Here is a 24,335-nt window from a genome sequence, read left to right as displayed (position 1 = left end):
ACAAGTCAACCAACCAAACTTCATTTTCGGCAAATTTACTACCCCTCATAATACTACTTAAATACTGTAGCCAATATCGTTGTCTTTTTAACAGAAAAGGGCTTTTGTTAATTCTCATCTTATGCCTTCATTATTTTTATGTTTGCGTGGGTATGTGCACAACATTTTTTATTTGTGCATTTTTTTTTGTATGTGTGATTTACGCACATTTAAGCAAGAATCAAACACATAAAAAAATATAAAAAAATAATTTACTGTGCAATTCCTCACAAATTTCTTCAGAACAGAACTTTTGCAAAATACATGTATAAAGGCTTTGTCTAAAATTAATGCTAAAAAACATACTTTCTATCATTATTTCTGTATCAAAAAAAGCTGTGTGTAAATTTTACAGTAATAATGTAATTTGAATATTCAGGGTTGTCATTATTAACCGATTGCCGATCGAATTCATCGGTTAAAATCGCCAGAAAATCGGTTGTTTTTCCTGAATCTTTAAAATTGCTATCGGAAGTTGTGATCACGCAAACCGACAATAAATGACGAGGAATAACCGTGGTATGGTAGAGCGACGCCCATTCAGTCAGTACATTAACTCCGCCTAAGAACTACTGTTTTCAATGAATTTCTCAGCGAGTGCCAAATATTAATTTTTCCAGCTGTCAATCAAATTCTTCTTGGTAAGCACGTCAACCAATCAGCGCTCAGGCAGCCGAATACACGCCGACCCCACGCGAAATTGTATCAAATAGCTGTACATTTCACAGATTACTAGTATTACTGACCGTATCTCAACGAATGTAGCAATGTAGAGCGTAATTAATTAGTTTTTTTGGTTAGAGAAAAAGTTTCCACATATTAAAAAATGCTCTTCGATTTTCTACCAAAATAAAATATATTAGCGACCTCTGCGTAACGAAGTTGTTATTTAGCATCTAAATATTAAAGGGATCTTTTCACGCTTTGGTAAATTGACAAAATTGAAAAAAGTTGTTTCAGATTCGCAAATTTTCGTTTTAGTTATGATATTTGTGAGGAAACAGTAATACTGAACATTTACGATGGTCTAATATAGCCATTATATGCATCTTTTGACGATTTTAAAACCTAAAAATTATAAAGCGTTGCAACGCGAAACGATTGAATAATTTGGAGAGTTCTGTTTTTGTCGTTAAATTTTGTGAAACTACGAAGATTGCTTATATAAGGTAAAAAATACATCAACTAGTGTAATCGGCGGAATAGCTCAGTAGGCTAAAGCGTTTTTACTTCAGGACTCTGGCAGAACTCCAGGGGTCACTGGTTCGAAACCTGGTCCGTGCAATGTTCTTTTCCTTTTTTTAATTTTATTCTTGATTTTTTACTGGAGCTTTTACGATCCAATGTTTACATTTATCGATATAAAGCATTTAATGAATTAGTTAAAAAATGCCAAAATCTGTGAAAAGGCCCCTTTAAAGTCCATGCTTTCCCCGATGAAGAATGACGTGATGTTATACATGAAGTCTCATTTTGGCATGATTTTCATCTGTGCATGAAAAACACGAGAAATGTGTCTCTGTTGCTAGAATTTTCTTAATTTTCCGTGAATAATGAAATCTGGAAATGATTTCGGATAACACATTTAACTATACGCATTTGAAAATACTTCAATTAAATAATGTATTTTGTTATACAAATGGGCATAACACATAATGTAATAAGTAGGTAAATAACGTGTTTTGAGATTGCCAAACTATGCATATTTATAGGTATACATGCATGAATGACCTGACAAGTTATATCACAATCCGGAATGAAAAGTACTTGGTAAAATTTAAAAGAAGGAGCATCTTTATTCTCAGAATTTCACTTTCGCAAACTTTTCTGAAAGGAGGTACATGTAACAGTTTAGTCGTCGATTTGTCGTAATTACTAAACATAAACGATTTTCAATGCTCTCAAATCGCGTCACGTGATTCACGCATGTTAAATGGGGATTCCCCAATCCCACAATTCAATTTGTATATGCACTTGCGTTAAATGGTGGACGACATTCATCGTCAATATTTGCCGTTATTTGGTTTTGAAAAAAAGAAATCGTAATTATACCGGATTATCGAGTAATGGATAGAATTGGAACATGCAAAGATCTATCAATATAATATGTTTTTACATTGTACAGTTTACTTAACATGTGAAAATCTTAAAATTTTCTATTCTTTTTAGACCTCATTTTAACTTTTTATGCTCTGAGAATAGCAGTATTTTGTCCCTAAAATGTGTCTAGAATTCGTTTTCGGTCGGGGGGCTTTGCCCCCCTGACCCCCTTACCAGGGCCTTACCCTGGACCTACAAGGGGGCCTAGGCCTTGACCCCCAGCCGAATCGGTTACTTTTCCAAAATAATCCTTTGTTTACGATCATAATGACAACCCTGAATATTTATAAACTGTAGGCAGCAATTTATATTATTTAATAAATAATTAATATATTTTATACAAATTTAAAAAAGACAATTTGTAAAAATATATGCAACAGATACAAAAATTGGTATGAAACTACAAATTAGAACCTAAGAGACCACTTCTTGTTCTAAACAATTGACTAAGCAGGCTGTTTTTTTAATCCAGATACTATTCCATGTTTTTATTAATTTGTTCAGCTCATTAATGTTTAATTCCAATAGGACATTATTCTTTACGATACGCAGACTCTTCAATTGTTAATACCATTCCTGTTAAACACATTTGTGGCATTTATGTTGTACTTGTTCTTGGCCTCAACACTCATATAATCAACAAGTATTCAATAGCAGCATTCTTATCATTCTATATCTATTAAATCATTCCATGGTATCTTCAAAACAACGGGTGGCAGACGTTTCCCCCCCAAGACGTTTCCTCCCTAGACGTTTCACCCCCATTTATGTAAATGTATATTAGCAGTAGTTATTTGTAATAAAGTGAAAAAAAATCACTTTATCGATTAGTATTAAAATTGAGTGCATTTTATGTGTCAAAAAAATTGATGTAAGTGCATTCCATTCACAGTTAAACCAAAAAAATGATTTATAAAACCAAAAAAAAATTAAACAAGCTGCTTCATAGATAAAAGACTTCATAAACAAAATAATCATTTTGATAGTAAATCAAGAATATACTTCAACCAAACAATGATAAATTTATTGGGGGGGAAACGTCTGCACTACAACTAAAATGGGGGGGGAAACGTCTGGGGAGGAAACGATGTGGGGGGGAAACGTCTGGGGGAGGAAATGACCTAGGGGGGAAACGTCCGGAAACCAAAACAACGCCACCTGTTCATAATGATAAGAAAAAAACTTTCAAAATGTTATCTTGTTGGTATAAATGAATTGTACCGGTACTTGCACTGCATGTAAATCAGGTGTGTTAAAGCCCCATTAACACTCAAAATTAAAGAATTAGTTTTTCTCAAATCAGTGGACTTTTTTGTGCAAAAGAAATCCCAATCCCAAAAATGCATTTTTTTCCCAAAATGGTCAGAAAAAGGACTGATGTGGGCAAGAACAGTTGGTATCGAGAGTGCTGTGCTAGTGTTAATGCTATTTTGAGTTAGAGCCCAACCCCTCTTCCAAAATTTTCCTCCGTGGTAACTTAATTGTTTTCAGAAGCAAAAAGCATGATTTCCTGAACGTCAGCCGTAATGTCATAAGGTGACTGTTATAAGGTGACTTGCAGTGAGAATTGGCTAGAACCAGTCACCAGTTTAGCTTGTTTGGTAGAAAACCATGCTAGATCTAGTGTTCAGGCTGTTGAGGATTTGTCATCATTTGTGACCTTTACCAAGCACACTTTCCCTCCACGGTTACTTTGAGATGTTAAATTTTAACCAAAAGAGTGCTTATGTTGTGACTCTAAACTCCCACGATATAATCGCCAGCTGTATCCAAAAAAATATGTATGTTGGAAATTTGGTTGCCAATGTAATAAATATTGTAAACATAATAAATTCAATGCAAATTGTCATACATTACCTCATGTAAAACTTATTCAGCTGTTATTTTGGCACAAATTAAGTTGGTTGTAATTGACCGCGTAACGCGAGAATTAAGGAATTCAAAGAAGTTTACAAAACAACACTTTTTCTTAAAATCTTTCTTTTTACTTCGGTATGCGATTAGAACTTCCGCTGCATAGATTATTGACTGGTTGTCAACATATCAGTTTGTTTCACATAACCATCTTCCACTTCAGAAAAACCAATCAACAATTACTCACGTACAAAACTGAGAGTATCCAATTCACAACCGGAACCAGATAATTGAGTAATCGCGGGTAACGTTGTATAATGGGGTTTGACTTTAAAAATGGACGAAGATTACGCGTTGGCACTGCGGCTTCAATCAGAGATATTCTCAGGAGACACAGACAGTCAAATTACAAATTCCGACGGACAATATAGCAAAGAACCCAAGTCGTTGGTGGATCCATTCTGGGAAATGACCGATCCGAATCCGGACATTCGGGCACTGTTCCTTCAGTTTAATGACAGGTTTTTCTGGGGACGGTTGTCGGGAATCGAAGTAAAATGGAGCCCAAGAATGACTTTGTAGGTTTAATGTGATGAAATTGTCATTTGTGATACAACATACAAAAGCATCTAAATTACATATAGTTAAAGTACTTCTTCTCGAACCTCAGCTCTTTTCGAACCCTTCATTTGTTTACATTTCATACGCATGCACGCACAAGCAGTTCATCACCGTTTTTTGTGTAAAAGTAATTTGTTTACGCCAACTTGCAGGTATCAGCAAATCGACGAAAATGTGTCAAAAACCTGTAGAATAAGTAGATTAATCATATAACACGTAAAAATCATAGTATTTCTTAATGCTTTTTACATATGCAATGATTTTCATTAAAAAAAAACTTATAAAAACATGGTCTTATTTTCGTTTGCAACTTTGCATGACAATTTACACAAATCAGCTGCTGTAATAAGTCACGTGACCATGGTCAAATCATGGGGCGAATTAATTTTTAATGGTGTACACTGAAGGGTTAGAAAGCAGATACTCGTTGTTTGGGCGGCATTGAAAGTTTTACATGATATGGTGGTGCTGGAAACTTGAAAAAAATCTGTTATCAAAAGAGGATTAACATAACAATTAAAGTTGCCAGCCATTTAGAAACAAGTTATTTCAAGAGTTCCTATTAATATGTTTCACTATTTTCAATCTTAATCATCACTATATTTGACATGTCAAAAATTAAGAGGTTCGAAAGATGGTTCGTCCATGATACAAGTAAAAGGGTCTCTTTTACTTCTTAAGGTTTTAAACATAATGTCTGAACTGTTCTGCATGTTTTAAGATCCATTAAAATTTGAATATAAATATAGACGCATATTTAACAATGAATGTTCCTACTCTTTATACATTTGTGAGGTAGTATTAATGGGATGATATTAGAAATGACGAAAAATTTCCTTGCACATTTTTTGTGCTATTTGAACAAATTGCACACTTCATTGAGCTTTTAACATTATCGCAGACATCAATGTCCACTGCTCATACTGATATTTGATGTACATTTCATCCCTTAAGATTTTACCTATACTAAGCAATACAACGGATTTTCTCACACCTGTGACCTTCTTAATTATTGACATAATAAATGTTTAAGTAAGTGTATTAAAAAAAAGACTTGAAATTTTTTTCTTAAATAAATACTTCTTAAAAATTAATCTTAAGTGTACTAAAGATTGTATTCAGTATTTAATATAAGCAAAAGCCATACAATTATATAGGTGGGCTTTTGACATATACTTGGTTTTCAGTAACAATGAATAATAGGCCAATTTCAATTACTGGACTCGATATGCCTTACACATGTACATGAATTACGTAGAAATTATACCAATAATAAACCTGTCATCAATTTTGTGCTACTTTTTTCAGATGTGCTGGTCTGTGTTGTTATGAGGGAAGAGGTGGATTGTGTTCGGTGCGACTTAGTGTGCCATTGTTGAAACTGCGACCCAGAAAAGATCTTGTTGAAACACTTCTTGTAAATATTTAATTTGTTTGGTTTTAATAATGCTATATATAAAACATTCAACTGTATTCAGCAATATTCAGCCTCTAGTTATATTTCTTAAGTTTGTGCAAAATCCATGGTAATTATTTTTTATGCCAAAACTAAGTCTGAGGTAGAGCTATTAAGAAATACTCTGGTCTGCATATACGTATGCTTTTACTTTCACAGTTGAATGAGCCTAATTTGTAGCTGATTGTTAAGACAGGAAAATCAGCTGCATCAAGTGTTAACATTATTATGGCCCTTTGTCTGTTTTTTCCATTATAGAATATTAAATTTTTAGCTCGACTATTATATATAAAATATATATAGTGGAGCGATCCTACTCACCCCGGCGTTAGCGTTTGCGTCTGCGTTAGCGTGCAAATGTTAAAGTTTTCATACTACACTAAATATTTTCATTGTGCCTTGACATATTGCTTTCATATTTTGCATACTTGTTTACCAACATGACCCCAACCTATAAACAAGAGCAGACAACTCTATCAAGCATTTTTTGATAATTATGGCCCCTTTTCCACTTAGAATATGCAGCAAATGTTAAAGTTTGCGTACTACCCCAAATATTTTCAATGTCCCTTTACGTATTGCTTTCATATTTTGCATACTTGTTTACCATCATGACCCCAACCTATAAACAAGAGCAGACAACTGTATCAAGTATTTTGACAGAATTATTGCCCCTTTTATACTTAGAACATGCACATTATTGATATATCAATGTTATAGTTTGCGTACTACCCCAAATATTTCCTATATCCTTTGACATATTGCTTTTATATTTTGCATACTTGTTTACCAACATGACCCCAACCTATAAACAAGAGCAGACCACTGTATCAAGCATTTTGACATAGTTATGGCCCCTTTTACGCTTAGATAATTGAACATTTTGCTTAAATTGCCATAACTTCATTTATGATCACATTTTATTATAACTTTGACAAAACAACACTTACCTGAATACCACAATGGATGCCACCCAAACAATACCCCACGCCCCTAACCAGAATCCCCCCCACCCCCCACCCCCCAATTTTTTTATTTAAACATCATCTAATAAATTACCCCACCCCACATTATACCCCTCTCTCACCCCCCCCCCCCCACCCCCCCTACCCTTCCCCTTTTTTTTTTAAACATCATCTAATAAATTACCACACCCCACATTATACCCCCTTCTCACCCCCCCCCCCACCCCCCTACCCCCTCCCCCCCAATTATTTTTTTTTCCTTTTTTTATTTTTGAAAGATCGTCTAATAAATGACCCCATCCCACATTATACCCCCTCACAACCCCCCCCCCCCCAAAAAAAATTTTTTTTTTTCCTTTTTTTATTTTTGAAAGATCGTCTAATAAATTATTGTATATGAATAATTATTTCCCCATGATGGCTTACGTTATACTGTCAAGCACTCGAATAGTCGAGGACGTTGTCCTCTGACAGCTCTTGTTTAAATTCAAATCCTTCTAACTACTGGGTGGATATTGCTTAAACTTTCACAGCTTTATAATGACCGTAATTTGAAGATTACAGTTTAGAAAGGAATTCTTACAGTGACAAGTCAGTAATTAATTAGAGATTTTGTTATCAAATTAATAACTTCTAATAGCTATGGAACCTGCTAAAATAGCTGGCATCACTCGATAAACTTTGATAAGTTTGTAACAATCATTAACATGTTGAACAAAGTGCAGTACTTATGCTTTGCAAACATTAAATAACCAATGTATGATATTTTCCTTTCAGCATGAAATGATCCATGCATACCTGTTTATTACTGATAATAATAAGGTAAGTCAATATGACTTTCTTCTTTTTGTTGTAGGCCAAATATTTGACAAGTTTATCAACTTCAATAAAAATTGTCTCCTAATAATGTGTGTATTGTTTTGCATTAAGTATTGATATTAAAACATTTACTTTATTATAGTATGAGGTAATATAATATGTTTTAAATCAGAAGGGAAAATGCCATAGATATGTGACATTTAATCTAACAGAAAACAACTTGGGAATTTTAAGTGCAAGTATTTTACGGAATTATCTTCCATTCATTAAATTTGATTAAAAAAGGCCCGCTTAAAAAATATTTATATGATCAACCCGCCTACCTGTTTTTCTTATTGCGGGTATTGTAACCTTTTGGCTAGTGCTAAAGTTTATATTCTTAAATATTAGTTCTTGTCTGGTTTTGTAGGATCATGATGGTCATGGGCCCGAGTTCCACAAGCACATGTACCGCATCAATGGAGAGTCAGGAACCAAAATATCAGTGAGTCCGCTTGAAAACATAAGCAGAGAGAAAGCTTACTATCTTTCATGGTGTTAAATAGCCTTGTTGTTGAGCCTCTTATTCTTATATCACCCTTACCTCAAAAATATATTTCATCTCTTTAATATTTGAATTAAAAGCCCATAAACACTCAAAATCAAAGACTATTTCATACAATATTTCAAAAAAATAAAGTCAACACCTGAACAACCAAAGTTTTTTATAGCAATAGCCTAAATTTTAATGTTGGATGTGGTCTGGAACTATATATTTTACGCCATACAATCTGCTAGTTTTTTTGTTTGTTTTTTGTCACAATAAATTTTATGTGAAATTCTGGATACGATGTACAAACATTTACAAGCGAGCGTGAGATTGTCTTCGAGCAGCTTCAGAAGCACAACGTAGTTGTCACGAATACAATGTCCTCCGATGCTGCCAGAAGCCAGTCTTGTGTTTGCTCGTAAATGTTCGGGTATTGTGGCGTGAAATTAATACATATTGTAGCATACAAAATAAAAATGAGCATTTTGTATCTCCTTAAATCAATGTTACCAGACCACATCTAGCGTTAAAATTTCGGCTATTGTTAAAGAGAACACTGTTTTTTTATGTGTGAGCTTTATTTTACTAAATATTTTGCGTAAATGTTTCCTTGATTCTGAGTTAAAATGTTATTTTAAACATTTTCTATATGCAGGTCATTAAGACATTGTTTTGTCTATTCCTACATATCTGCAACCGCCATTACCACTTTTTAAAATCCTTTATGTCTTGTGACCTTTTATCTGTCTGACCTGATCAATATCAGGTTCTAATATGTGTTGGCAATGGAGTATGCCCTCACTTTTTATTTGGGACACTTACTAAAGTGGCTAATCAGGGACAACACTTTCTCATTTTTATGTATTTTTTTAGCTCACCTGCTTGCTCAGGTGAGCTCTTGTGACCGGTCTTTGTCCGTCGTCTGTCCATCTGTCCGTCCGTCCATCCACATTTGTTCGTAAACACTCTAGAGGCCACATTTATTGTCTGATCTTCATGAAACTCGGTCAGAAGCTTTGTCATAATGAAATCTCGGTCGAGTTCGTAACTGGGTCGTGCCGGGTCAAAAACTAGGTCACTAGGTCAAAAAAAAAGAAAAAACTTGTAAACACTGTAGAAGTCACATTTTATGCCCAATCTTCATGTCACTTTGTCAAAATATTTGTCTTAATAATATGTTGGTTGAGTTCAAAATTGGTTCCGGTCCGTTGAAAAACATGACCGCCAGTGGGCGGGGCAGTTTTCCTTATTTGGCTATAGAGAAACCTTGTAAACACTCTAGAAGTCACAATTTTTGCCCAATCATCATGAAAGTTGGTCAAAACATTGGTTTTATTGATATCTGGGATGAGTTAGAAAATGGTCCAGATCTGTGAAAAAACATGGCCGTCAGTGGGTGGGGCATTTTTCTCTATATGTATATAGTGAAAACATGTGAACACTCTAGAAGTCACATTTTTGGCCCAATTTTCATGAAGTTTGGTCAGAACATTTGGTTCCTTGATATGAGAGTTGAGTTTGAAAATGGTTCCGGTCAGTTGAATAACATGGGGGGGGGCTATTTTCTTATATTTATATTGTAAAAATAGCTTGTGAACACCCTAGAAGTCACATTTTTTGCCCAATGATCATGAAACTTGGTGTAAAGATTGGTTTTATATATATCTAAGATGAGTTCGCAAATGGTCCCGATCGGTCAAAAAACATGGCTGCCAGGGAGGGGGCAGTTTTCCTTATGTGACTAGAGAGAAACCGTGTGATCGAACACTATAGAAGTCACATTTTTGGCCCAATCATCGTGAAACTTATAGTCTAGTAGGAACGGAGGTCCATGGTGCATGATTGGAACCTTTTTATGTCCCCCACTATAGTAGTGGGGGACATATTGTTTTTGCCCTGTCTGTTGGTCTGTTGGTTGGTCTGTTGGTTTGCGCCAACTTTAACATTTGCAATAACTTTTGCAATATTGAAGATAGTAACATGATATTTGGCATGCATATGTATCTCATGGAGCTGCACATTTTGAGTGGTGAAAGGTCAAGGTCATCCTTCAAGGTCAAAGGTCAAATATATGGGTCAAAATCGCTCATTTAATGTACACTTTTGCAATATTTCAATATTCAAGATAGCAACTTGATATTTGGCATGCATGTGTATCTCATGGAGCTGCACATTTTGAGTGGTGAAAGGTCAAGGTCATCCTTCAAGGTCAGAGGTCAAATATATGTGGCCAAAATCGCTCATTTTATGAGTACTTTTGCAATATTGAAGATAGCAACTTGATACACTATTTGGCATGCATGTGTATCTCATGGAGCTGCTCATTTTGAGTGGTGAAAGGTCAAGGTCATCCTTCAAGGTCAAATATATGGGTCAAAATTGCTCATGTAATGTCACTTCTGCAATATTGAAGCTAGCAATTTTTATTTGACATGCATGTGTATCTCATGGAGCTGCACATTTTGAGTGGTGAAGGGTCAAGGTCATCCTTCAAGGTCAAACGTCACATACGGGGACATAGTGTTTCACAAACACATCTTGTTTTTTAAATATGCTGATGATGTTCTAAATTGTCTTGGGTAAAAGAAAATTTTTGTTCCCAAGAAAAATTTCATGCCCACGGGGTCTAAATCCAAGATGGCCGCCAAGATGGCCGACCAAAAACATAGGAAATGCCGTTTTTTCGCAAATGACACAAACAACATATATTTTCCATGATTTTGGTAAGCTTTTTAATTTAAGCCATTGAGAACATATTATTCTTATTAAACAAATAAGTTTTTTGGTGAAAAATTAAACATTGTATGAAAAAAATGACTATATCAATGAAAAAAAGGTAAAAAACATGTGTTTTTGTCGTTATAACATGTTTCAATTTGTATCTGAAAAACAGTTTAGATACAATTATTATCCTAAGTACATTTATACACACCTATGGGACTAAGAAATATAAATATATAATATTTCATGTGACTATTATAATATAAATGTGATTTGTAAGACAAGAAAAGTGGGTGGGGTAAATGACAAATATAAAGAAAAATTGCCTTATGTGCATATTGATATATTTTGAGATATATGAGGCTTGTAAACTTGTTATGTTTATGTATTTTGATATTTATGCACATTGTTATGCGCCCGGTAGGGTGGCATATAGCAGTTGAACTGTCCCTCCTTTCGTCTGTCCGTCCGTCCGTCCGAAAACTTTAACATTGGCCATAACTTTTGCAATATTGAAGATAGCAACTTGATATGTGGCATGCATGCGTATCTCAAGGAGCTGCACATTTTGAGTGGTGAAAGGTCAAGGTCATCCTTCAAGGTTAAAGGTAAAAAAAAAAACCAAGGGAAGTAACAAGCTTTAAAGGGAGATAATTTTTATTTATCATTTGGCAGGTACAGATTATTTTCACTCGGGGAAGTAATATTTTTAAAGGGATATAATAATTATTTAAAAAAAGCGGCGATAGAGTGGGGCATTGTGTTTCTGACAAACACATTTCTTGTTTTTAAACATAAATTTCATGTTCTCTTTATTATAATTGTAAAAATAAAGATAAAAATTATTTATAAAAAATGGGTATAAAATCTCTCACAATGAGCTCTAGTAGTATCAGGGGCTCACGCTGCATGATTCTAAGATTTTATTTGAAAATGCTGATGATACTTTACATTTTTTGGGGTAAAACATTATTTTTAGTACCCACGAAACTTATTGATCACATGGTTTTTAAAGCCAAGATGGCTTCCAAGATGGCTGCCCATAAACATATAAAATACTGAGTGTGCACGAATTTCACAAACAACGTCTAATTTTGACCATTTTGGTAAGCTTTTTTATTTAAGGAGTGTATAACATATTATTTAAAAAAAGCTACATCAATTAACTGTTTTTTATGAAATATATCACATGAATATTTTATATGAAAACATGATTAAATACATGTTAAATTGGTACACAAATACCTGTTCAAGTATTACCTAAAAAGCTTTTTGGATGAAATTAACATGTCAACTGCATATATAAACCATAAAGAGACTTAGGAATAAAATGATATATTATTTTATGTCAATATAATCCATGATTATTATATACAAGAAAATAAACATGGATGGGGCAAATGACAATCTGAAGAAAAAATGCCTAATGTGCATGTAGATATATTTTAAGATAATATATAATTATTAAACTTGTTATGTTCACGGATATATGGGTTTATTTTCGTACTGATTAGTGCATGTACATCGCATGTAATTAGAAGCTAATTCCACTTACTCATACAGTATTGTTAATAAAAATAGGATACAAGATCATATAATTGTATGCACATAGCTTACGCATTAAAATCCCTCTAATGAAAAACACTGTTGTAAGATGTCATTTAAATTATCCAATAAAACAAATTGTTTTGAAAAAAAAGATTGTTATTTTTAAACACAAAAAATCTGCTTAAGATGTGTATTTTTTGGGGGGGAGGGGATGAGGGTAAAGTGTCAATGCTGTTTACTTAAACTGAAACACTGCATAATACACAATGGCGAGACAAACTCTTAGTCTTTATTAAATTATGAAGTTGTGCGTATGTGTTTTTTTAATTGTATGAAGTCCTTCCGCGCCTGAGGCTGAATAATGTGTGGACCCGGAGTTGGTTCCATTACTTCTACTAATTTAACTCACTAGACTGTTCATTAAAAATCAAATTGGAAACTAATAATAAATTGCAAATATCCATCAAGAGCTAGATTTATATGTGAAGTTATTGTGTATCTCTCATCTAGAAAATACACAAGTTTTACATTCAAATCCGAAGGAGCATTATAATAATGTTCAGCAAGCGGTTAACACTGTATCTTTTAATGAAGAAAAACACTAAGCGAGAATATATTTAAAGTTTAATTAAAGTTGTGAGACATAAAAATTGCGTTCATTAAAGCGGGTATATACAATCTTGTCAAATATTGATTAATTAATATAAAATGTGTAAAAAACTTATTATACATACATTTCAATATAAACTAAAATAAAAGTTAAGAAGAACATGTGTCGAAAAATGCTAAATAAGCCTGATATTTAATTCTGAAATCCAAAAAGGCTGTACAGTCGAATTCGCCAGCATGTAAATCATGCATGTACGATGTGAATCTAAATTTAGTTTAACGGTTTCATTTGAAATTCCTGCAGCGATATCGATTCATACGACTCACGAACACTTACTAAAAAGAGGAATGCATGGGTTATTGTAGGAAAATATGTACGAATTATCCTTGTCACAATCGGCTCGGGCGCTAATTTGTATTTGCTGCATTTTATGAAATTAGTCTTAAATGTATCAATTTTCTTGCATATTGTGTGTTATTATAACATATTTGTATCAATATATGACAATTCAACACATATAAAAATCGTATAATCTCGCTTTAATCAGTCAGACCTTAAATGTCAATGCGTCGTGAGTGAAAAGCAGTCATTGTGCCAAAATGTTGAAAACATGCTTTTTGCGTCATGCATGCACGGTTCATCGCCCACATTTAAACGTTCCCTTCTTACACAGATGCGACTCTACCACAGGGTCGATTATAGGTCTAAATGGTCGGTCAAAGGCTTCAATCATATTTAAAAAAAACACATGGATATTTTGAAATATTTCTTTAATTTCTGTCTGCAAGACCCATGTTGCATGGTATGGAAGTTGTTGAAAATGTTGCAACCTCTTGAAAGTGATTATGTTGTTTTTATTTTTATAAGATCGTGTGTAAAATTTAAAATTAGGCAATTGAATGCAATTCTACAAATATTTCTGTATACATTAATGTACAAAACCATACAATCACCTTCAATATGGAAATGTGAGCAGTTTTATTTAAGTTATGACCTGGTGTAGTTTTGAACCAAAAAAAATCGCAACCCAGTTGAAAACATGCGGACCTTGATATGTTATGATGAACATCGAAGCAGGGGATCACTTGTTTGCCTATGTGAAGAAAAAAATCCAGCCAATTATATCTGAGAAATGAAATCAAGCAGTTGCTTTCAAGACATTCAAATCGTAAAAGCAACTTAGATATTGGTTTATTACCGACCTAAAAGATATGTTTGCATTTTCCAAAAGAGCGGGAGCCTATTCCAAGGAGGTGACACTAAGAACAGAAAACAAAATAAGTTATTCCATCATTATACAGAACATACATACTTTCCATTAGAATAAGCGAGTTTTAATAAACAATGTCCCCTCTCAGTCAAACCAAGTCAGCATCCTGAATAAAAAAGACTGTTCAATATACAATCAATAACTGAATCACAAATATTTTGAAAATAAGTTATGCATCTGTTCTTTAATAAGACTGTTTATGACAAAAACATGCTACTTCTCTCTGATACGAATAGTTTCATACCTTATTTAAACGGTTATTTTACGAAATGGCACGATTAAGCAAATCATAATTGAGTAATAAGTACAAAACAACATTGCGGAAATAGTTTTACCATAGAGTGCAAACGTCATTCTTCCAATTTAGAACAATATTAAAGCACATTTACCATATATTTCGTGTGTTTTTTTAGTGTGGGGGGATTAGGAGCAGATTTGCCCTATAATTACGTTTAAATTCATGCACAAACCTTGTGATATATATAGTCTATTGTTATAAAGTTGTTGATGATAATGAAAGGTAACACAAAACTAACAATTTACTCGGCCAATGAAATACGCGTTTTCTGGATCATCTTGTACACCGGCATAGATGTGACATAAGCATGTTTTTTGTATTATTAACGTTATAAGAATGTATCAATATATCGTTCTTACGGCTTTTTAACTTGTGAGATCAAGATTTCTTGCTCATGAAAATGAGTTAGTAAGTTGCAGGAACAACAGAGCTAACTCTTGGTAACAGCATTACAATTTGTGAAAAAGAAATAAATTGTTTTATTAAGATATTAATGTGAGACAGCTAGACAATCACAACACTAGTAATTTGTTTAACGTATGTATAAAACGACTTGTACAAGGAAAACTGTCATGACTCTGTTACTGTATGATATGCATGTCTTGTTTATGCATACAATTAAATAAACACCCGTTCGAACGAAGACGCCAGACAGTGTGTAATGTTGTCATTTCTTACCTATTATATAGAATAATGGTATTATCATTCTAGGCATTGTTGGCAAAACACTTTGTTCAGAATACATGTATGCCAAAATCAGCTCAAACATAACAAGTAGAATAAGTAGGATGATGTTAAACATGCAAATGTACCTCAGTTAAATTGGACATGTGTGCCTCCTCAGGTTATAAGGGCCACATCCGTAACACGGGCTAGTCTTTTGGACAAAAAATGCAAACATATCTAGTGGATCGACCAAAAACCACATTATTTTGTTGACGTTACAATTGTATATGCTGATGTAATAAGTGGGTTGCAATTTCATATTTCTGTGCACTTAAAAGATAAATGAATCTTTGCTGAATCGCAAAACATTAACGGATTTACAAATAAGGTGCCATATGTTTAAAAATAAACAAGAACACTCTACTCATCTCATTGATTTCTGAATTATATAAAATTCCCAAACTTAGCGACCCTTGGAAGTATACTTGGCTTGTGTATTTAAACATCAGAAAAGAGAGGCGGCGCCTGTGATCAAAGACTTTCATAGTAATCCGAATTAGTTAATGCACACCATTGTTGTGTGTGATCAGCTGGACAGGCTGGGGTTGTTCAAAACATCTGTTAAGATAAACTTCAGTCCCAACACATAATTATTTTTAAAGCAATGTTTTTAACCAGGTTTTCCGAAGGAAAAAACTGGTTATTAGATTGGCGAATGTGGGCGGGCTGGCTGGCTGGCTGGCTGGCGGGCTGGCGGGCGGGCGGAACAAGCTTGTCCGGGCAGTTTATCTATTTACTCGGCCAATGAAATACGCGTTTTCTGGATCATCTTGTACACCGGCATAGATGTGACATTAGCATGTTTTTTGTATTATTTACGTTATAAGAATGTATCAATATATCATTCTTACGGCTTTTTAACTTGTGAGATTTTAAAATCATTTGGCACATTTGTTAACAATCATTAGACGGTGTGTCGCGCGAAAAAATTACGTCAATATCTCCAAGGTCAAGGTCACACTTTGAGTTCAAAGGTAAAAAATAGCCATAAATGAGCTTGTCTGGGCTATAACTATGTCATTCATTATGAGATTTTAAAATCATTTGGCACATGTGTTCACCATCATGGGACGGTGTGTCGCACGAAAGAATCAGGTCAATATCTCCAATGTCAAGGTCGCCACGACTAAAAATAGATTTATTTTAAAACAAACTTACAAAGGGGGTTAATTTTGTTTGTTCATTTCAAAAGTTCAGTTTGAGTTGTCTCCCTTTATCAGATTTTTTTCACAATGAAAACCTGGTTTTGTGACAATTTTGTCCCTTGTTTTCAAATATTTTCAAATAATTCCAGAAAACAAATTTGCTACAAATTAATATATATATTGAAGGTTAACAAGTTAGTCACATTAATACTTTCATGGAACAATCCATTGCAGTTAATTTGCTTTTTGAGCAACTAGTCCCTGTATAGGAAGCAGAGAAATACGAGATATGGCGACACAAACTACAAGGGAATGGTACCGGTTAATTTGGGTGAAGACAACAGTTTGTTTAAATTTATGGTTGTTTACAATTTATGATTAGTTTCCTATTTGATTTTTAAAGAACAGTCTAGTGAGTTAATTTAGTAGAAGTTATGGCACCAACTCCGGGTCAACACATTATTCAGCCTCAGGCGCGGAAGGACTTCATAAATTAAAAAAAACAACACACGCACAACTGGTTTGGTTGCTCAACTTAATTAGATATAATCTACTTACTTGATTGAATGCAATATGTTTCCTATAATCACATACAAATGTAGAAAGGAAAGTATATGTTACAAGAACAATATAGAAACTTCATAATTTAGTAAAGACTAAGAGTTTGTCTCGAATTTGTGTATTATGCAGTGTTTCAGTGTTAGTAAACTGCATTGACACTTTACCCTCATCCTCTCCCCAAAAATACACATCTTAAGCAGATTTTTTGTGTGTAAAAAATTTCCCTTGTGAAAATAATCTGTACCTGTCAAATGATAAATATAAATTATCTCCCTTTAAAGCTTGTTACTTCCCTTGGTTTTGTTACTTTTAACCTTGAAGGATGACCTTGACCTTTCACCACTCAAAATGTGCAGCTCAATAAGATACACATGCATGCCAAATACCAAGTTGCTATCTTCAATATTGCAAAAGTTATGGCCAATGATAAAGTTTTCGGACAGACGGACAGACGAACGAACGGACTGACGGACAGTTCAACTGCTATATGCCACCCTACCGGGCGCATAACATTGTGCATACTATTAAAAGTATCAAAAAGATCAAAATACATAAACATAACAAGTTAACAAGCCTCATATATCTCAAAATATATCAATATGCACATTAGGCATTTTATCTTTATATTTGTCATTTACCCCACCCACTTTTCTTGTCTTACAAATCACATTTATATTATAATATTCACATGAAATATTATATATTTATATTCCTTAGTCTCATAGGTTTGTATAAATGTACTTAGTATAATAATTGTATCAAAACTGTTTTTCATATACAAATTGAAACATGTTATAACGACAAAAACACATGTTTTTTTTACCTTTTTTCATCAATATAGTCTTTTTTTTCATACAATGTTTAATTTTTCACCAAAAAACTCATTTGTTTAATAACAATAATATGTTCTCAATGGCTTAAATTTAAAAGCTTACCAAAATCATGGAAAATATATGTTGTTTGTGTCATTTGCGAAAACACGGCATTTCCTATGTTTTTGGTTGGCCATCTTGGTGGCCATCTTGGATTTAGACCCTGTGGGCATGAAATTTTTCTTGGGAACAAAATTTTTCTTTTACCCAAGACAATGTAAAACATCATCAGCATATTTAAAAAAAAAGGTTCCAATCATGCACCATGGACCTCCGTTCCTACTAGACTATTAGTCAATACATTGGTTTTATTGATTTCTCGGACAAGTTGGAAAATGGCTCAGATCTGTGAAGCACACTTTTTAGCTCACCTGATTGCTCAGGTGAGGTTTTAGGATTGGTCTTTGTTCGCCGTCGGCCCGTCCACATTTGGTTTTTAAACACTAGCATTCACATTTCTCACGCATTCTTTATCAAAGTTGCTCAAAGATCTCAGTCAAGTTTGATAATGAGCAAAATCACATAATTAAATATTGCCCTTAGATTGTCCAAATTTTCATTATATTATACAAAATCCTTGTAAACACTCTATAGAGGTCACACTTTTGTTTCAGATTTTATGAATCTTGGTCATAATGTTTATTTGTGTAAGCAAAGTTTGATGTTTGGTAACTCAACTCAAAATATAGGTCACCAGGTAAAATCTCACAAAAGCAAAAACACTCCATATGCCAGAGTTTTGGTTCAATAATGATGAAACTTGACCACTAGGATGTTTGTCTGGACAATATCTAGGTCAAATTTGAAGTTTGGTAAAGATTGAATGAACCGACTCCTCTCAGGTGAGCGAACTAGGGCTATCTTGGCCCTCTTGTTTTAAGGAAGTCTCTACTTAGCAGAAATCCAGTTAAGTTTGAAAGTTTTCTCCCAGATTGGCCCATGCAGACTGCTTATCGCACATGCATCAATCCCAGTTTTCCCAGAATTAGGCTCATTTGTACATATTTTCAGGTTTACCACAACTTTCATGACGAGGTAGATGCCTACAGGCAGCACTGGTGGCGCTGCAACGGGCCATGTCAAGCACGCAAACCATACTTTGGATATGTGAAGCGTTCCATGAACCGCCCACCATCAAAGAACGACACTTGGTGGGCAGAGCATCAACGGACATGTGGTGGAACTTACACCAAGGTCAAGGAACCTGAAAGTTATGCGAAAAAGAAAAACAAGGATAGTAAAGGTGGTGGGGAAAAGAAGGAAAAAGAAGAGAAAGGTTTGCTATCTTCTAGTAAATACTCTCATTAAAGGGACCTTTTTATAGATTTTGGCATGTTTAGAAGTTTGTCATTAAATGTTTTAAATTGTGAAATGAAAACATTGTAACTAAAAATCTCCAGTATAAAACAAGAATAAAATTAAAGAAAGAAAAAAAAAATCCAAAACTGGACTCGAACCAATGACCCTTGGAGTAAAAGTCTAGCGCCATCGGTGCTGGTGAAGATTGCAATGTATTTTTTATCCTATTACCAGATGAAAATCGATAGTTTACAACGATCGTATAAACATTAGCTTTATACTATAGCTATTTTTATATCGGATTTGGGTTTTTCCGAAAATTGGAAAATCTGTTTTTGTCAACAACAGAAAAACAAAATCGTCAAAAAATGCGATATTTTATAATTATTAATCGAAAATAGGGAGGAAATAATAGGATAAATAGAATACTATGTGAGTTTGGGATAAAGATCAAGTTTATCATGCTCGGCACGAACCATGATAACGCTCAGCAAGCCTCGCGCTACATGGGTTCTAAGCCTGGCATGATAAACTTGATCTTTATCCCAAACTCACATAACATTCTATATATACCTTATAAAGCAATCCTTGTAATGTCATAAAATATAACAATAACAACAGAACTCATAAAATTATTCAATTGATTCCGTTTGTCACCCTTAATAACTTTTCAGGGTGTTTTTCCATCAAAAGATGCATATAATGGATATTTTAGAACTGGTAAATGTTCAGTATTAATTTACTGTTTACTGTTTAAATTGTGTTTTTAAACTGCTCTTGTAATGAACTGAAAATTTGTTCAGATGGAATTTCTTAAATTGTTTGAATTGTGTCTTTGATATTTCAAGATTAAAACACTAAATTAAGCATAGTTATATTAATTAACCCCCTCCCCTCAGAAGCAAAGTAAAAATGGCTATGTGCAAACAGCATAAAACCAGAACAGCCTGCAAGTAACTCACGGTCTGTTCAGGGTTTATGCAGTTTGCTGCTCATCAGTATCTAAGGGTTGATAAGAAGCCTTTAAAACTTGATTCTAGTAAGAAAGGCCTATATTTATAAATGATTTTCTAAGGGACTTTTAATGCGTCAAAATACGTATCTAAGTGGTAAAGAGTTAACTTAAAAAATAGAAATCAAACAAATCTCGCAACATCAAAACAGTCCTGATTGTGGCATATATCTTATACTTTTGCAGAAAAGCCCAAATCCAAGAATGTAGACATTCGAATATTTGGAGGTACAGGAAAAGTACTTGGCGCTCCAAAGGTGTCCATTCCTGAACCAGCAAATGACGGTTCTACGAGGAACAGTGCCACAATCACAGCAAAAGAACCAAGCACTTCTTCTTTCCATAAAAGTGAAAGTCCAAGTACAAATTACGGCAAAAATTATTTTAGTGACAGTGATGATGGTGATGTGAGTGTTCTGCCTGGTGGGAAAACACCTGTTAAAAAAATAGTGCCAAAAAATAAACCAGTCAGTCAAGGAGGAGATGCTAAATTTATGGGTGGAGCTAAGAAAAAGAAAAAGGTTGTTGAATTTGATTGGTCAGATTCTGAGGAAGATGAGATTTTGTTGAATTATTCAAAATCAATGGACACCAATGTGATCCATGAACCCACTGTACCATCTAAAGTGTTTGATTCAAGTGATGAAGACATTATTGATTCAAACATTTTAGACTGTGATAAGTCAACACAGTCATTAAAAAGTTCAGATGCAACAAATACAAAATTTCATGATAGTAAACACAGCTTATCAAGTACCAGTACTCAATCAGATAGTTTCACATCTGAATCAACTAGTGATATCAGAGCCATGTTACGAAAGGTGTGGGGTGAAAAACGATTTCCTGACAACAGAGGTGGTATTGGTGCAAAAAATAAAATATTCAAAGTTGGCAACCAGTCTGTGCCCATGAAAAGACTATCCAGTGACTCGGATCAGCAAGCTCCTAAGAAACCTCGGACTAATGAGGCAACAGCACAGTCTGCTGGTAAAAAAGCAGAAAAACCCAGTGGAGTGAGTTTAACAGATGCAGTGCGAAATTATTTTGCTGACAATAAATTGAATAAAATGAACTCTAGCAAAGGGGATCATACATCTGATAAACCGCATTTGACATCACCTATTGAAAAGATGTTTAACAAAATTCAGGAAAAACAAACACAGGATTCCAAAGAACATGGACTTAAAGCTAAACCATTACCAGAATCAGGGGAGAAAGTGAGAGAAAGTCAAAGTCAATTGTTGATGGGAGGTGCTTCTAGTGGTAGTGGAAATGAGAGGCTTACAATGTTGACTTGTCCTGTGTGTTGCAAGATAGTGGAAATGTCATTGATAAATGAACATTTAGACATGTGCCTTACTATGCAGGCAATAACGTAATAACTTGTTATAGCAACTGTGTCTGTGATACATTTTAATTGAATCACATATCTATTATTTCGTATACAAGCAGTATAGTTTACAGTTTTCAACTTTTGTATAACTGAATGAAAAAAAACACAGGAAAAAAGATAAATTTTTATTTAAACGCATGTCGTTTTAGTAGTAAATACCTGTTCTATGCTTCCATCCAGAAAAAGGGGGCATTTAGTGGCTGCTTTGTCGATTCATCTGAATTATAATTTTGATGAAATCTACCATAATTTGAAACAAATTTCCTTGATAATTTTATCTTTCATACTAACTTTTGATCCTTTGATCTTTAAATTACTTCTTTTTGTTGTGAATTACAGAACTTATGATCACACTTGATGAAAATGTATTGCCATTTCGCTATAATAAGGATACTTTGTGTCAAGTTCCAACAAATGATCCCCTACCTCCTGTCTGTAAAAGGGATGGCAAAACTGAAGTTCTATAAAATGATCCCCTTCACCCTGTCTGTAAAAGGGGTGCTGAAAATAAAGTTCTGTTAAATGATCCTGTAAACGTTGTCTGTAAAAGGGTTGGCGAAAATAAAGTTCTATAAAATGATCCTCTACACAGTGTCTGTATAAGGGTTGGCGAAAATAAAGTTCTATAAAATGATCTTCTACACGTTTTCTGTAAGGGGGGGGGGCAAAAATAAAGTGCTTTAAAATGATCCTCTTCATCCTGCCTGTAAAAGTGGTGGCGAAAATAAAGTTCTATAAAATGATACTCTACACGTTGTCTGTAATAGGGGTGTTGAAAATAAAGTTCTATAAAATGATCTTCTACACAATATCTGTAAACGGGGTGTTGAAAATAAAGTTCTATAATATCATCGTGTACACGTTGTCTGTAAAAGGGGTGGCGAAAATAAAGTTCTATAAAATGATCCTTTACACCCTTGCTGTAAAAGTGGTGAGAAAATAAATTTCTATAAAATAATCGTCTACACGTCTCTAAAAGGGGTGGCAAAAATAAAGTTCTATAAAATTATTCTCTACACCCTATCTGTAAAAAGGGTGGCGAAAATAAAGTTTTTTAAAGATGGTCCTCTACACGTTGTCTGTAAAAGGGGTGGCGAAAATAAAGTTCTATAAAATGATTCTCTACACCCTATCTGTAAAAGGGTTGGCGAAAATAAAGTGCTTTAAAATGATCCTCTACACGTCTGTAAAAGGGGTGGCGAAAATAAAGTTCTTTAAAATGATCCTCTACACCCTATCTGTAAAAGGGGTGGTGAAAATAAAGTTCTTTAAAATGATCCTCTACATGTTGTTTGTAAAAAAGGTCGTGAAAATAAACTTGTATAAAATTATATTTTACACCCTATCTGTAAAAGGGGTGGTGAAACTTTAGTTTTATCAAATGATCCTCTACACACTATCTGTAAAAGGGATGGCGAAAATAAAGTTCTATAAAATAAAGTTCTATAAAATAATCCTCTCCACATGATCTGTAAAAGGGGTGGTGAAAATAAAGTTCTATCAAATGATCCTCTACACTTTGTAAAAGGGATGGCGAAAATAAAGTTCTATAAAATAAAGTTCTATAAAATAATCCTCTCCACATGATCTGTAAAAGGGGTGGTGAAAATAAATTTCTATCAAATGATCCTCTACACTCTGTAAAAGGGATGGCGAAAATAAAGTTCTATAAAATAATCCTTTACACGTTGTCTGTAAAAGGGTTAGTGAAAATAAAGTTCTATAAAAACGACCCTCTACATTCTATCTGTAAAATGGGTGGTGAAATTTAAGTTCCATCAAATGATCCTCTACACTCTGTAAGAGGGATGGCGAAAATAAAGTTCTATATAATAATCCTTTACACGTTGTCTGTAAAAGGGTTAGTGAAAATAAAGTTCTATAAAAACGACCCTCTACATTCTATCCGTAAAATGGGTGGTGAAAATAAAGTTCCATCAAATGATCCTCTACACTCTTTAAGAGGGATGGCGAAAATAAAGTTCTATAAAATAATCCTTTACACGTTGTGTGTAAAAGGGGTTGTGAAGATAAAGTTCTATAAAAACGACCCTCTTCACCTTATCTGTAAAAGGGGTTGCAAAAATAAAGTTCTAAGAAAATTATCCTCTACACACTGTCTGTAAAAGGGGTGGTGAAAATTAAGTTATATATAATGATCCTCTACAAGTTGTCTGTAAAAGGGATGGTGTAAATAATGTTCTTTAAAATGATCCTCTACACCCTGGATGTAAAAGGGTTGGCAAAAATAAAGTTCTATAAAATGATTCTCTACACGTCTGTAAAAGGGGTGGCTAAAATTAAGTTCTATAAAATGATCCTCTTCACCCTATCTGTAAAAGAGGCGAAAATAAAGTTTTATAAAATGATCCTCTTCACCCTATCTGTAAAAGAGGAGACGAAAATAAAGTTCTATAAAATGATCCTCTTCACCCTGCCTGTAAAAGGGGTGGCGAAAAAAAGCTCTATAAAATGATCCTCTACACATTGTCTGTAA

At 34.0% G+C, this 24,335-nt stretch overlaps 2 protein-coding genes across 3 annotated transcripts in view; one reads left to right on the top strand and one right to left on the bottom strand.

The window, feature by feature from the left end:
- Window positions 1–4,223, bottom strand: part of LOC127873265 (uncharacterized) — a 50,494-nt gene extending 46,271 nt beyond the window's left edge. For both annotated transcript variants that reach the window (XR_008046097.1, XM_052417040.1), the window contains exon 1: window positions 3,997–4,223. The gene's annotated coding sequence lies outside the window, so the exon portion shown is untranslated. The remainder of the gene's footprint in view (window positions 1–3,996) is intronic.
- A 21-nt stretch (window positions 4,224–4,244) lies between these two features.
- Window positions 4,245–22,418, top strand: LOC127873266 (DNA-dependent metalloprotease SPRTN-like). Its single transcript, XM_052417041.1, has 6 exons — window positions 4,245–4,571; window positions 5,923–6,031; window positions 7,813–7,857; window positions 8,264–8,338; window positions 19,146–19,410; window positions 20,632–22,418. Exons 1-6 carry the CDS (start codon window positions 4,330–4,332, stop codon window positions 21,822–21,824), a joined length of 1,929 nt encoding a protein of 642 aa, XP_052273001.1. The 5' UTR covers window positions 4,245–4,329; the 3' UTR covers window positions 21,825–22,418.
- The last annotated feature ends 1,917 nt before the right edge of the window (window positions 22,419–24,335 follow it).

The sequence above is a fragment of the Dreissena polymorpha genome, chromosome 3 (assembly GCF_020536995.1).
Source record: "Dreissena polymorpha isolate Duluth1 chromosome 3, UMN_Dpol_1.0, whole genome shotgun sequence".
Taxonomy (NCBI): Eukaryota; Metazoa; Mollusca; class Bivalvia; order Myida; family Dreissenidae; genus Dreissena; species Dreissena polymorpha.
Note: the sequence above shows the minus strand (reverse complement) of the source record. Positions and strands in the feature narration are given on the sequence as shown.